General features: G+C 27.7%; 1 protein-coding gene across 1 annotated transcript in view; it reads left to right on the forward strand.

Moving 5' to 3' along the window:
• Positions 1-1,899: 1,899 nt before the first annotated feature.
• LOC119611426 (low-density lipoprotein receptor-related protein 2) overlaps positions 1,900-13,448 on the forward strand; it is a gene marked incomplete at its 5' end in the record, with an annotated part of 38,788 nt that continues 27,239 nt past the window's right edge. The window contains 2 exons of the mRNA XM_037966997.1: positions 1,900-2,103; positions 2,176-2,307. Of these exons, the coding sequence (XP_037822925.1) occupies positions 1,900-2,103; positions 2,176-2,307 (336 nt within the window). The remainder of the gene's footprint in view (positions 2,104-2,175; positions 2,308-13,448) is intronic.

The following is a 13,448-nucleotide window of genomic DNA, read 5'->3' on the forward strand; positions in this document are numbered from 1 at the left end:
ATAGACTAGACTATAGACTATAGACTAGACTATAGACTAGACTATAGACTAGACTATAGACTAGACTATAGACTAGACTATAGACTAGACTATAGACTAGACTATAGACTAGACTATAGACTAGACTATAGACTAGACTATAGACTAGACTATAGACTAGACTATAGACTAGACTATAGACTAGACTATAGACTAGACTATAGACTAGACTATAGACTAGACTATAGACTAGACTATAGACTAGACTATAGACTAGACTATAGACTAGACTATAGACTAGACTATAGACTAGACTATAGACTAGACTATAGACTAGACTATAGACTAGACTATAGACTAGACTATAGACTAGACTATAGACTAGACTATAGACTAGACTATAGACTAGACTATAGACTAGACTATAGACTAGACTATAGACTAGACTATAGACTAGACTATAGACTAGACTATAGACTAGACTATAGACTAGACTATAGACTAGACTATAGACTAGACTATAGACTAGACTATAGACTAGACTATAGACTAGACTATAGACTAGACTATAGACTAGACTATAGACTAGACTATAGACTAGACTATAGACTAGACTATAGACTAGACTATAGACTAGACTATAGACTAGACTATAGACTAGACTATAGACTAACTATAGACTAGACTATAGACTAGACTATAGACTAGACTATAGACTAGACTAGAATTTAAACGAAAACTGCACTTAATTGTAAACTGTCGAAATCGAAATCGATTTTCACCAATCAGTAAACTTTTCGTAATTTTAAATTGTGAACAGTTGAACAAAATTTTATTTTTCGTTAAAATTTCGATAGTAATTTAGTTTGTGCTTGAGAGCAAATACCTTTCTGTTGATATATGTAATATCGAAATTTAAATCTGTCGTTCTGAGTTTATTTTTCGTTCTCATTGATTAAAGTTATTTGTTTAAAACTTAAATTGAAAATTCAAATACCTTAAATCACAATCAGTTACATAAATACCTACACATGTACATACATATGCATATGTATACGGTCTCTTTTATACGCTTTCATTTTATGTTTGTATTTAGTTGTTGTACATTTAACTGTGATTGTTTTGAATTTTTCTCTCTGTTTTTATTTTTATTTTTTTGGTTTTGTTTTATTTGTTGCTGTTATTCTCGTGGTAGAGTGATTTTTTTGTTTTGTTTTGTTGTCAAAGTTATTGTTGTTGTTGCTGTTGTATTGTATTGTCTGTTATGAGGGCTCCCCAATGATTCAACAGTGGTTGCAATCGTCAACAACAATAATAATAACAGCAGCAGTGAAAAAAGCAGCAGCAGTGTGAGTAACAAACAAACAAAATAAAATTGTTGAATGTTTTGTATATTCCAAACGGTGTTAGACCCTGCAGATGGGGGTAACTATCCCGAAATAATGTAGTAGATGAAAGCTTTACTTCGATTAATAATGGAGAGTTGATTGGACAATAGTTTACTTCTAGTGGGTTAACAGGAAGTTTATAACTTACTGCTAGATTAATTGCTCTTGACATAAAACAAATATTTCAACAAACTGTAAAGTGATTACTCCTGGACTCCTTGAGAAACTACTGGCAAGTTGAGAACTCCTTTACATTCGTATGTACTAGAATACACATGAATTTATATTTGTTGAAGGGATATTTTGTGTTGCTTAAAAAGTCATATACATTTACATTTTAATTTATCAAAATATTTAATACATAAGAAACTGACTGCTTTCCTGTTACAGTCTTGCTTTTTAAAAAACAATCATAAATTTTAAAAAATATATTTATTAATATATTAAAAAGAATGCAAATACATTTAAATATAAATTTAATGAGTGAGTTTATTAATTGTTTAATTTTTCTTTTCCTTTGTTTCATTTGCAGGTGGTTTAACTGATGGTGGCCGTATTGGTTTTGGTGATAGTAGCGGTGTTGTACATGGCGGTATTATAAGTTCCATAGCCACACCAAATGTGCCATGTTCTCCGGGACAATTTCGTTGCAATGATGGTAAATGCATTACCTCATTATGGGTGTGTAATTATCAAAAAGATTGCGAGGGTGGTGAAGATGAACAGCAATCGTGTCGTAAGTTTCAAACATAAATATTTGATTAATGTCTGTAATTTTTTTATGTTGTATATTTTTTTTGTTTTGCAGCACCCCCTGAATGTGAGCCGGGTCAAATAAATTGCGGCCAATATGTATTTAATAAAACTTATTGTATACCACCGCATTTTCGTTGTGATATGACAGAAGATTGTGAAGACAAATCGGATGAGGCACAGTGCAGTAAGTGTGACTCTTTGTTTTTTGTTTGATACATAAATCATATTTATTTTTATTGAAAAAGTTGAACAAAAAAAGAATCTTGAACTTAAGTAATAAATTTGAAATGTGTAAAAAAAGTGTGGCCAAAAAATGAAATATTTTGCAAATTTTTTTATAGTTATACCCTACACCACTTTAGTGGGTATTCGATTAAGCCATGTTCTTCAGCCTGTCCGTCCGTATGTCCGTCTGTCCGTCTGTCTGTCTGTCTGTCTGTCTGTCTTTCTGTATGTCTATCTGTCCGTCTGCTTGTTTGTCCATGTAAACCATGTAATCAAACTACTTGTTACTACTTGTTACACATATTACTTTTGTAGTTGTAACTAACTCGCGAGAATATAATATTGGAATATGTTGATGGAATACACGGGTTGTGGAGTTATTGCAGAGTACATACCAGCGATATGAAGGAATAAATGTGTCGGATGTTCATCTCTTATGTGTCGTATTAAAGAGTTATATGATGATTTGGATGGTAGTATCCTACTTGAGGATTATCGATCATATTCCCCTCATTGTCCTGGTATAAATATTCCATATGATGAGAAAGAACTTGTCTTTGGATTTAAGCAGAACATAAAGAAATTTTAACGTTTTTCACAATCAATAATTTGGAATAATTCAACAAATAAAAGCCTAAAAGTATGCTATGTGCAAGTACATCATGCAGTACATCGTGCTAAGGGGCGTATAATTAATAATTATTAAAACAAAATAAACAATACGTATAGAGGGCCTGCAATAAATTTGTATAATGATTTGGATGGTATAGTATCCTACACGAGGATTATCGATCATACTCTTTTCTTTGTCCTGGTATAAATATTCCAAACTTACCAGAGTGTCTATGAGAAAAAACTTGTCTTTGTCAATGATCACAAAAATGCGGATGTGGATCATCTCTAACTGACCCTGTTGTTGAAAAAGATTTCTGACAAGGCAGGTGTTCACGTAAAGTACTCCACTTTCACTCACGACTAAAATCAAATCGCTGTCATTTACTCTTTTACATTCAGAACATAAACAAAGTTGCTAGAAAATGTGTCTCTTTCACTCTTCCTACTATATGTCTTTCAACTCTCTCTTATATTTGTTATCTAATAAATTTACAAATACTTAATAAAAAATTAATTAAATAAAAAGTTATGCTCAATTTCAATTACATTCAACTTAATAGCATTTCCTTTAAAGTTGCCTTTATTGATTGTACTTATGGGAAACTTTTTTTAAAAAAAGGGGTTAATTTCTTTTGAAAATTTATTATTGTTTAATGACTGCAAAAATGTTTTCTTCTTACGTGCTGCTCTCAACAAAATATAATAAAGTTTTATAAAGGTTGTTGTTGTTTGTTTGCTATAAACTTTATTACTTTCAATTTTCTTAAAACCTTTAAAGGTGGCAATACTCTTTTTAGTTCATGTGGCTGTCATTTCAAGTGAATTTTTATTTTAGAAATATTTCTTGGTATTAAGAACCCTTAATGCAGTACATTTTGTATGGGGAACTAAATAAATTTCTTGTTTTATTATTATTTAAAATTGTATAAATCGTGTTTTATTTTTAATTGTTTTTTTCTTTCAAACATTTAACACGTAAATTTAGATAAATTTATTAAAATATATTTACAATTAGGGCTGTTTCTCAAGGTTTTAATGTAAAATCTTAATGACTTTCTCAATTCTCTTCCCTTCGGCCCAGCTAAGAGCCAGAAAAGTATACTTTGCTAGCTCTAGAACTGTAATTTATTAGTTTATTAACAGTTTTCTTAAATTTTTGTAGTCAATAATTAAAAGGAAATTTCATTAGTTACACATTTGTTTACCAGGAAACAGTTAAGTATCAAGTTAAAGTTTTGAATATATTTTGGAAAATCATTACAGTGTTTCTAAGGTCCTTCATTCTTAATAATGTTAAGACTCTAACGACTAAAGCTAAAATAAATCTATATAAAAAAATTTCTTTCTTTTCTTTCATTACAAATGCAACTCCCTCTAATATGTCTTAAAAATAAGCAGAATTATGTAAATAATGGTATTATATTTAAATAACAACACGTAAAATAAAGTATAAAATTGAAAAATCTTTATCCACAATTTTTTCAACAGATCTTAACTCCACACTTTACAACATTTTATTATAAAATATTTTTTTATTTTTCATTATTTATACTAAAAATCTTTATGCAGAACATAAAGAAATCTTTACGTTTTTCACAATAAAGAATTTAAAAGTGGAAAATTTTCTTATTCCTGCAAACAGCTTGAAATAATTCATTGACTAAAAGCCTAAAAGTATGCTATATAAAAAATTCTACAAATAATGCAGTACATCGTGCTAAGGGGCGTATAATTAACAATTAAAACAAAATAAACAATACGTATAGAGGGTCTTCAATAAATTTTGAATAATTTATTCCAACACACAAACTCTATTTAATAATTTAATGTTTCCATCGACCCTTTCGGTTTGTAATTTATTTCTAATGTTACAAATTATTCAAATAAAAATGATTATTCTTGAGTAAAGTATTTATAGAAACATTAAATATTTCACTTTAGCAAATATTCCAGTATTTTGTTTATTTATTTACTCATGTAATTTACTCGAATAAAATCTTATTATTGTTACAAATTGTTTAAGCAAATAAACAGTTATTAAAACTTATACATAAATTTACAAAATACAAATATCCTTATTTATTTTGTTATTTACAAAAATAAAATAAAAGAAAATATTATTTGACAAAACTTTATTTATTTACTTAAAGACAGTACTCTATTTGCTGCAGAGACAACTTTTTTTTAGAAAAAGACAATATTTCCCCATTTAAGAAAAAAATATCCTTTATATTGTACTTTGATAGTTTTATCTCAAAAATTTGTTTATGTCTTCTTAAAGACAAAAACAAACAGAACTATTATAGTTTTACGTTATTCAACCAGAATAAGAAGATGAGACAAAAATAACAACAATATGTATGTATAAAAAAAATAATAGCTCACATTAAATTGCTACAATATTGCATGACAATTGTTTTGTTGTTGCTGCTGCTGCTGTTCCTATAAATTTCATTGTTGACAATATGTATATGTATGCCTGCCTCACATGAGTTCTATATACTATCATAAAACATTAAAGTCTGCAACAAAGATAAACTTTCAAGGAATATTTTTACAAATACATAATATTGTAGATATTCCTGCAACTATGTAAACAGTAGAAGATAAATACAAGACAAACAATAACAACAACAACAGCAGCAAGATATTGTATGCAATCAATCGTTTAAGTTTGTAAATGTAGACTGCACTGATACATCGAAATGGATGTAAACTATAAACATTGTTATCCATATGTACATGTATGTATGTATATGTAGCTAAAGTATTAACTGCATGGAATTTAGTAACAAAGACTTAGCTTCACCTGTATATTGCTTTGAATTTCATCAAATCAAATCTGTTACTTTTTAGTATTTGCTAAAGAACTACCTATAAGTAAACGTTTCCTTTCACAAGCATAAATGTGTCGGTGTGTATTGCCCATCACTGCAAATAGTTGTTTATACCCAATAAACATCGATTCAAACCTGAGAATATTTTTGAAAATTTTCTTAACTAAATAATGTATTTTCCAAATTGTTTTCAAATTTTAAAGTTTAGCCTTTGAAATAAACATGATAATTTCAAAAAACGCTTAAAAAATATAATGTGTGATATTTATAAAATTTTCAAAGTTTTGTTTTAATTGAACTTAGAAAAGTTTCTTTCAAAAAATAAATTATTTTAGAAAAATAAAACAGAACATTTTTTCTACAGCAAGGGAGCGAAAAAACGTTAAATATAGGAGAAATAATCGGAGATATAAAAGAAAAATATGCTAAAATAAATGTATGAATGTTTTATTTTCAGGTGATGTAAAAAAATATATGAATTTTGCAATAGTTGGCATTATAATTAGGGTTTGAAATATGTATGAAAATAATAATAAAGAATACTTGAAATACGTTCGAAAATTTTTTTAGTTTCAAGCTTACCTCTAGCCTTTTTTTAAATTTGAAATACATTTGAAAAATACGTTTGATTTCTAACTGCCTTTTTGTTTGAGAAGGCCATAATTCTCCATTTGAAAACAAAAATTTTCAAATTTGTTCTCAAAGGCTATGTATGAAATTTGAATAGGTTTTCAAATACATATTTACATCATTTCAAAGGTTTTTGCTTATTGGGTAAATATATCATTATTTATGTATAATGTTTGTGTGTAAACATTTGTCTTAGTAATAGATGAGTGAACTTATTCTACGGCATGTTGAAATATTAAATTTGTTAAAGCTTTTAGGTAGGAATAGAATCTCTTCAGAGTTAAAGCATTCATATAACAAAATACATCCGCCTTCTTTGTGTCTATAGTCTAGTCTATAGTGTAGTCTATGGTCTGGTCTATAGTGTAGTCTATGGTCTGGTCTATAGTCTAGTCTATAGTCTAGTCTATAGTCTAGTCTATAGTCTAGTCTATAGTCTAGTCTATAGTCTAGTCTATAGTCTAGTCTATAGTCTAGTCTATAGTCTAGTCTATAGTCTAGTCTATAGTCTAGTCTATAGTCTAGTCTATAGTCTAGTCTATAGTCTAGTCTATAGTCTAGTCTATAGTCTAGTCTATCTATAGTCTAGTCTATAGTCTAGTCTATAGTCTAGTCTATCTATAGTCTAGTCTATAGTCTAGTCTATAGTCTAGTCTATAGTCTAGTCTATAGTCTAGTCTATAGTCTAGTCTATAGTCTAGTCTATAGTCTAGTCTATAGTCTAGTCTATAGTCTAGTCTATAGTCTATGTAGTAGACCGAAAATAACTACATACAATGTTACATAAATATTTTTGTATAAAAATATAATTTCTGAAATACAATTGGAATTTTTTTAAATACAATTTGAAAATTCTGAAATACAACTGGAAACTTCTGATATATAATTAGAATTTTCTGATATATAATTAGAAATTTCTGAAATATAATTAGAAATTTCTGAAACATAATTGGAAATTTCTGAAATATAATTAGAAATTTCTGAAATATCAAAAACAATTCTGAAATACAATTAGAATTTTCTGATATATAATTAGAAATTTATGATATATAATTGGAATTTTCTGATATATAATTAGAAACTTCTGAAATATAATTAGAAATTTCTGAAATATAAGTGGAAATTTCTGAAATATAAGTGGACATTTATGAAATATAAGTAGAAATTTCTGAAATATAAAAAACAATTCTGAAATATAATTGGAATTTTCTGATATATAATTGGAAATTTCTGAAATATAATTAGAAATTTTTGAAACATAATTGGAAAATTCTGATATATAAATGGAAATTTCTGAAATAGAACTGGAAAATTCTGAAATACAACTGTAAATGGTGTAGTCTATAATCGGAGTCGATTAAGCCATGTCCTTCTATCTGCCTGTTTCTTTGTCTGTCTGTCAGTCAGTCAGGCAGTCAGTCAGTCAGGCAGTCAGTCAGTCCGTCTGTCAGTCTGTCTAGCTACATGTCTGTTTTCTGAAGACCATAGATATATTCGTATATCTTCATTGATTTTTTAGGACATAAGCAAAAATCCGACCAACCTTAGAAAATGTTGCAAGAAAACTACAACAAAACACAGCTTCTTTTGATATACATATGTTGTTTTCGTACTTAGCTTTTGCTTAGTTAAAAAACTAAAAAGAGCAAGAAGAACACAAAACGTATGTTGTTGTTTTGTTATTGCCAAAATTAGGAAAGAGAAATTGTGAAGGGTAGGTGAAATTTAATGAAGGGTATATAATATTCGACATAGCCAAATATAGAACTCGTATTTATAATTCCACATTCTATTTATGTGTTTATCCAAAGGATACCAATCGTTTTGGCAATACAAGCATACATACATATATGCAAATAATTAAATAGAAATTTCCATAAGTTTCAATTGTTTTCATTTATTAGAGTTTAAATAGCGTAATGTATTAAACTCTTAATAAATTTAATATGCATATTAAGAAGTTTATAAATTCTCTAGATGCACACGTACATATACATATGTACATATGTATATTTGAATAGAAATTACTATACTCCCTCTATAAAATATACAATACCAAATATATTACTTTATGCCTAGAAATATGTATTAAAGTTAATATTTTATAAAGCATTATAATTATTAATAGTCTGCTGTTTTGCAATAAAAATGCCCTAAAGTATGTTAGCTATACACACTTACAATAAATTAATGATTTTATGCATAAACAGGAAAATTGCTTAAAATTAAAATTGTGAGTGTGTGAGAACGTTTTGAATACATAGAGAAAACATTTTAAAATTGCATATACTATTAAAAGTATTTAATTTTTACATACATATTATTTTGTGTAAGTTTTTGTGTCTGTGTTTGAGTTTTTGTTTTTTTTCCTATAGAGCAAATTATTTTGCATTCTTTGTTGCCTGCTTATGGGCATTATTTTCCAATCACAATAATTTATGATCAAAAGGATATTTAAAATTTTTTGTTGCTTGTTTTGTATTGCAAATTTAAATTACATTTGACTTTGTTTGATAATACTATATCACCCTTAATAAAAATAACATGCCAGTGTCAGAATGATAAATATTTTATATTTTCATAGGCCCAATGGGAAGTTAAATGCAAAGGACCAAATATGTTGCTATATGCTTTGATTTCAAATTAATTTATTTTTAAATTGAGTAAAGTCTGTTAAATTTATAAAATTTATTTTACATGATTTATATTTAACTTTATTCGAAGGATATTTTCAAAGTTTAAGCTTTATTTTAGAATAAGAGAGTAAGATTTTTAAACTTTGTATTATTCTCTCAAACTTAATGTCATGGAGATAACTCATTTGTTACTCTTTTCCCAAAAACTATTTCAAAAAAACGTTTTCAGCTTGTTAAAATACACATAATGTTTATTTCTGCCCGAAATCCTAGATCTCAGCATACAATTTTGGTTACAGCCCTAATATATAGACACTTATACATATAAATAAACTCTGAAAATCTTCGAACAAGTCTACCATGTTTAAATACGTTTTTTTTTTTTTCAAAATGTATGTATGTATGTATGTATGTATGTATGTATGTATGTATGTATGTATGTATGTATGTATGTATGTATGTATGTATGTATGTATGTATGTATGTATGTATGTATGTATGTATGTATGTATGTATGTATGTATGTATGTATGTATGTATGTATGTATGTATGTATGTATGTATGTATGTATGTATGTATGTATGTATGTATGTATGTATGTATGTATGTATGTATGTATGTATGTATGTATGTATGTATGTATGTATGTATGTATGTATGTATGTATGTATGTAGTATGTATGTATGTATGTATGTATGTATGTATGTATGTATGTATGTATGTATGTATGTATGTATGTATGTATGTATGTATGTATGTATGTATGTATGTATGTATGTATGTATGTATGTATGTATGTATGTATGTATGTATGTATGTATGTATGTATGTATGTATGTATGTATGTATGTATGTATGTATGTATGTATGTATGTAGTATGTATGTATGTATGTATGTATGTATGTATGTATGTATGTATGTATGTATGTATGTATGTATGTATGTATGTATGTATGTATGTATGTATGTATGTATGTATGTATGTATGTATGTATGTATGTATGTATGTATGTATGTATGTATGTATGTATGTATGTATGTATGTATGTATGTATGTATGTATGTATGTATGTATGTATGTATGTATGTATGTATGTATGTATGTATGTATGTATGTATGTATGTATGTATGTATGTATGTATGTATGTATGTATGTATGTATGTATGTATGTATGTATGTATGTATGTATGTATGTATGTATGTATGTATGTATGTATGTATGTATGTATGTATGTATGTATGTATGTATGTATGTATGTATGTATGTATGTATGTATGTATGTATGTATGTATGTATGTATGTATGTATGTATGTATGTATGTATGTATGTATGTATGTATGTATGTATGTGTATGTATGTATGTATGTATGTATGTATGTATGTATGTATGTATGTATGTATGTATGTATGTATGTATGTATGTATGTATGTATGTATGTATGTATGTAGTATGTATGTATGTATGTATGTATGTATGTATGTATGTATGTATGTATGTATGTATGTATGTATGTATGTATGTATGTATGTATGTATGTATGTATGTATGTATGTATGTATGTATGTATGTATGTATGTATGTATGTATGTATGTATGTATGTATGTATGTATGTATGTATTTCATGTTCTGTTTGTTAAGCTGTACATATACATTTTCATGTGGTAAAGTGAAAATGACAAAGCGGGACACTAACTGTGAGGCGGTAGGGAACAGAGTTATTGTGTCAGAGAGAGAGAGTTAAGTAAATTTATAATCATTTAGACATATGCCTGTCATTGAGACTATAGTATACAAACAAACACACATTTCAGAAGACAGAAAATTGTACAGCTTGTTGCTACTGATATTTGATTTTGACCATTTACTCTTACACGCACATACTTAAACTTACTATGGAAATGTAAATATGTACATAAACTCTCACATTGTAGTATGTAAAAACATGGTACATTACATGTTTGGTTTAATGTTTATTATGTTCGATACTTATTATGTACAAGCACTTCAACACGCTTGGCGTACAAACTCTAGACAATATTTTTAACCAGTATTTATTCTTCTGTAAGTTTTTTTTTTTTTTTTTTTTTTTTTTTTTGTTTACCACTACAAAAACATACAACTACAAAAACAATCTGTTCATAATATTGTGTATGTGTACATAGAAAATTATTTACATTCATGTGCCTTTTATACAGAGAGGAACCCATATGTACACAGTTTAACATGTATGACAATGTTTTAACATATACATACATATATCTGTGCATATTAACACACTTATACGCACTTACATTTACCTATTTATATTGTACATTCTTGTACATATAGCATAGTTTATATGTGTATGTATAATGTATTTAGTATATACCAACCATATCATTTCCTATCTGTCGTGTTGACATAATATAAACTTGATTAATTTTCATGTTCCTCCCTAGGGGAGTTTTTGTGGTGATGAAGGGTGGTCATTTTAAAACTTCCGTTTTTATAATGCACTTGTTTTTTGTGTATTTGTGTATTTGTATGTACTATCGATTACGCTCAAAGAAAAATTGCAGTAAAAAACACAAAAACAAAACTTACTGAAGAAATACTCTACACATTCGCTAGATCAATCCTTTCCATAGAAAGACACTTTTGTTACCTCTCACTTTTATATTAGAAGAGATTTCTGAGCTCAAGTTATACAAATATATCATCACTAGCGTGCCCTAGGTACTACTCTATCAAAATTAAATACAAAATTTAGATTACTTTATGGTAAGGTACTAAAGTACCAAAAATCTTCCTTTTATTAATTCTCATTTAATAAGAACCGTGTTTCATATGCTTCAATAATTTTGTGTTTTAGCTTCATATCATAGAACATACAACATGTACTATTTGAAGAACGAAAAAGTACCAAAGATTTACCACCAATTGATTCTCATTTAATAAGGACCGGGTTTCTTATGTTTAGGTTCCTTACTATAAAAAATTCATAACGTACCATTTCATGAATGAAAAAGTACCAAAGAGTCTCCTCACTAATTCAGTCAGAATACTGCATGTTAAAATATATGTTTCTGGGTTTAATGTTATAGTACTAATTGAGGGGCGAAAAATTACCAAAAAGTACACTATTAAAGAATATCTTCAATAATCATACAAAAAGTACCATTTGAAGAACAGAAAAGTACCAAAACAATACCTCTTATAGATTCATTTATTTAGGTTAAATTTTATGTTTCTAGGTTCAATATAACTACAAAAAGTACCATTTGATAAACGAAAAAGTACCAAAATTTTCCCACTTATAGATTCTTATTCAATCAGGGCCATGTAGATTAAATATTTTTGTTTCTATATTAATATTTTTAAAAATTCAAAAAATATGATTAGAATAATGAAGTTGTGGAAAAGTACTAATAAAAAGAGTATTATTTTTCCCCCTTTCTCGAAGGAATAGACTTTTCAAGAATTGAGCTTGCAAAATGCTCCGTGTTTAAATATCAACGTATAGAAATCTGCATTCATTTGCTCCAGAAAAATTATATTTTCAAAAAGTACCAAACTATTTATTCGAATTTGGTGCTCTTTAGTACCTAAATTAGTACCAGAATTTCAAAATCACACACCAATAGTTTGTTTTGTAGGAGTAAATAAAAATTTTTTGTACAAATTTATAAAAATTGGCTCAATGAGTTTGAATACAACTAAATTTCCCATTTTCCCCCCTTTCTGGCACTTTTTTTTTTCTCCTCATTGAAATAGCGAAACAGTCTCTCTCATTTACTCAAACTATCGTTTTTCTTATATTACATATTTTATTTTTTCTCGAGTGTATTTAACAACTTCCTGCATTTTATAACCTATAATCGAGACGTTTGTAGATTTTGCTAACGTTTGTAGACATACTTATTCTCAATGTAATATAGTTGAATAGTCTTGTCCTTCAATCCAATAGTAGTCATTTACAGTTGTGAGTAGTTGTTATTAAAGAGAAGATAATATATTTTGCATAAATGATTATCAGCGTAAACGGATATCCGTTTGTCATGATTTTAACACCATCTTATACTACTTAATAACAAAACTCTCTTTTACTTCCTTCCATGAATTTATATTCCCCACTGGAAACACCATTTGTCTATATGTGTGAGTGTTATAATGAGAATTACTTACTTGTATGCGTTTGTATAATTTTGAATTCTATTAAAGGCAAATATTTTGTTCATTTTCTAGCGTTATAGTTCTTTTTGAAAACCGGAACGAATACTAATGAAATTTATTATGTTAAAAGCTAAAACACACACATGCACACCAATCATTTCATTAAGTTTGCTGAAAATTCAAAGGGACACAAAAATATTGCTAAAACATTTGTTAAACAA

This window comes from Lucilia sericata, unplaced genomic scaffold, assembly GCF_015586225.1.
Source record: "Lucilia sericata isolate MDLA Ls3-8-SP2 unplaced genomic scaffold, ASM1558622v1 Contig001448F_arrow, whole genome shotgun sequence".
Classification (NCBI taxonomy): domain Eukaryota; kingdom Metazoa; phylum Arthropoda; class Insecta; order Diptera; family Calliphoridae; genus Lucilia; species Lucilia sericata.